General features: G+C 53.8%; 1 protein-coding gene across 1 annotated transcript in view; it reads right to left on the reverse strand.

The window, feature by feature from the left end:
* The window catches only part of SUMO3 (small ubiquitin-like modifier 3), a 33,496-nt gene extending 31,850 nt beyond the window's left edge, over window positions 1-1,646 (reverse strand). Inside the window, exon 1 of the mRNA XM_011954234.1 lies at window positions 1,554-1,646. Within this exon, the coding sequence (XP_011809624.1) occupies window positions 1,554-1,646 (93 nt within the window). The remainder of the gene's footprint in view (window positions 1-1,553) is intronic.
* Between the last annotated feature and the right edge of the window lie 885 nt (window positions 1,647-2,531).

Genomic DNA, 2,531 nt, shown 5'->3' on the forward strand with positions numbered 1-2,531 from the left:
GGAGGCGGAGCTTGCAGTGAGCTGAGATCCGGCCACTGCACTCCAGCCCGGGCGGCAGAGCGAAACTCCGTCTCAAAAAAAAAAAAAAAAAAAAAAGAACCTTATGGAACCACCATTGTGCATGCGGTCAGTCCATTAAAATCTTATGTGGTGCACGACTGTTTACCTTTCTAGATCATTACAGACTATTTTCTGATTCATTTTTCCACGTCATTAATCTAAAGCCCAAATTGAGGATTTCAGTGGAATTTAATGCACTTTCCAGATCTGTTGGGAAACACGGAACATTTACCGCCCACAGCTTCCCAGGGTGCAGCACAGCTCCGTCTCCCCCGCACATCACAGGTAACAGACCCCAGACCTCGTTTCCTGTGTGACCATGTGTGCGCAAACTTGCCCAGCCCAGCAACAGCCCCTCACCCCCGTCACGCCTGCGGTGAAATGCCAACGTCGATTCCCAGAGCAACCTGCAGGCGCCAGCGTCACGGACACAGGTGGCCTGAGAAATGTGGGTGCCTTTCCCCTCCTGAGGCTCTCCTTTAGGGGCAGGGCCCACTGGACACTTTTATTTTTTTGACAGACGAGCTCTCACTATGTTGTCCAGGCTGGTCTTGAAGTCCTGGGTTCAAGTGATCCTCCCACCTTGGCCTCCCAAGGCACTAGGATTACAGGCAGGAACTGTTGTGCCAGCATTATCTTGAAAGGCAAACACTCTACTATCTCCGTACAAACCCAGAACAGGGCTGGGCAGGCAGCCTGCTTCTACCTTTCTGCTCTCCTTGCCCTCCATGGGCAATCTGTACCCACAAAGGGGGGCTTTGCTCTCGGGGTCTGCTCTGGGGTTTCCCGGACATTTTATTGATGGCTTTGTCCTAGGATACGTGCCCTGGAAGCAGGCATGGTCCTGGGAACGTGCCATAGGTCAGCCTGCTCTCCATCATCCATCTGAACAGGTCCCTTCCCAATTCCTGACGGGGGAGTGAAGGCAAGACAAAGCCCTCACCTCCCAGACAGAGGTCAGCCCCACAGAGCCCCACCAGCCTTGTGGGGGAACCCTCACCACGGCGGGCGGGTCACGGGGCCCCCACAGAGCCCCACCAGCCTTGTGGGGAACCCTCGCCACGGCGGGCGGATCACGAGGTCAGGAGATCGAGACCATCCTGGCTAACACGGTGAAACCCCGTCTCTACTAAAAAAATACAAAAAATTAGCCGGGCGAGGTGGTGGGCGCCTGTAGTCCCAGCTACTCGGGAGGCTGAGGCAGGAGAATGGCGTGAACCCGGGAGGCGGAGCTTGCAGTGAGCTGAGATCCGGCCACTGCACTCCAGCCTGGGCAGCAGAGCCAGACTCCGTCAAAAAAAAAAAAGGAAACCCCTCACCACCCACAGGGCACAGGTGGCCTCCCACCACCGCCATCGAATCAGGCCCAGACTCTGACCCAGGACCCTCTCCCCTGCAGCCCCTGACCTCCTCTCCGCTTCCCATTCCTCCTCCGCTGAAATCTCAGCCCCTGAACCAAGCCCTGCCTGACTCCTGCCTGGGTCAAACCCTACTCTGGCCTGGGCTCCAAACGCAGGGAGTCCCTCTGAGCACTTCCCTTCTGGAAACATCAGCAGGGTCACAGTCATTCCTGGGGCAGGGGACATGCGGCCCCCGACTCTGGGGGGCTCCGTTCTCCGCCCACCCCGTGCCCAGCCAGATACACAACCGTTTCTCCTTTGCAGATGTGTTACAGGACCCTAACACCCAAAGGCAGTCAGGGTTTCTGCACTACAGTCCCTTCTGCGGTCGCTAGAAATATGTTACAGGAATGAGGTTTGGCTCCAGACCCCAAGAGAGGGCTCTTGGCTCTCGTGCAAGAAAGAATTCAGGGCAAGTCCACAGCGCAAAGCAATAGCAAATTTATTGCAAAAGTAAAGTAGTGAAAGAATAGCTACTCCATAGACAGAACAGGGCGTTCTGAAAGTAAGAGGGGGAACACGCCCACCGTAGGTACAATGCTGGTATATATGGGGAGGTGTGCTCGGCTGCAAGGGTTTGTGATAAAGGATTAATTTTCTTTTCTTCTCTTCCCTTCCCTTTTTCCTTCCCTTCCCTTTCTTTTATTTTCTTTTCTTCTTTCGACAGAGTCTCACTCTGTCACCCAGGCTGGAATGCAGTGGTGTGATGTCAGCTCACTGCAACTTCTCTGCCTCCCGGGTTCAAGCGCTTCTGGTGTCTCAGCCTCCCCCGAGTAGCTGGGAATACAGGCGCCCGCCACCACGCCCAGCTAATTTTTGTATTTTTAGTAGATACGGGGTTTCGCCGTGTTGGCCAGGTTGGTCTCAAACTCCTGACCTCAGGTGATCCACCCACCTCGGCCTCCCAAAGTGCTGGGATTACAGGCGTGAGCCACTGCACCCAGCCAATCATCATATTTTCTGTCAGGAAAAATTATGTAACAACTTTTTTCTTTCTTCTCTAACTATACAATAACTTTCAGCTTAAAAACTAACAAAATAATAAGGGGCAAAAAGTAATAATCACCTCAG

Source organism: Colobus angolensis, unplaced genomic scaffold (genome assembly GCF_000951035.1).
Source record: "Colobus angolensis palliatus isolate OR3802 unplaced genomic scaffold, Cang.pa_1.0 Scaffold38, whole genome shotgun sequence".
Taxonomy (NCBI): Eukaryota; Metazoa; Chordata; class Mammalia; order Primates; family Cercopithecidae; genus Colobus; species Colobus angolensis.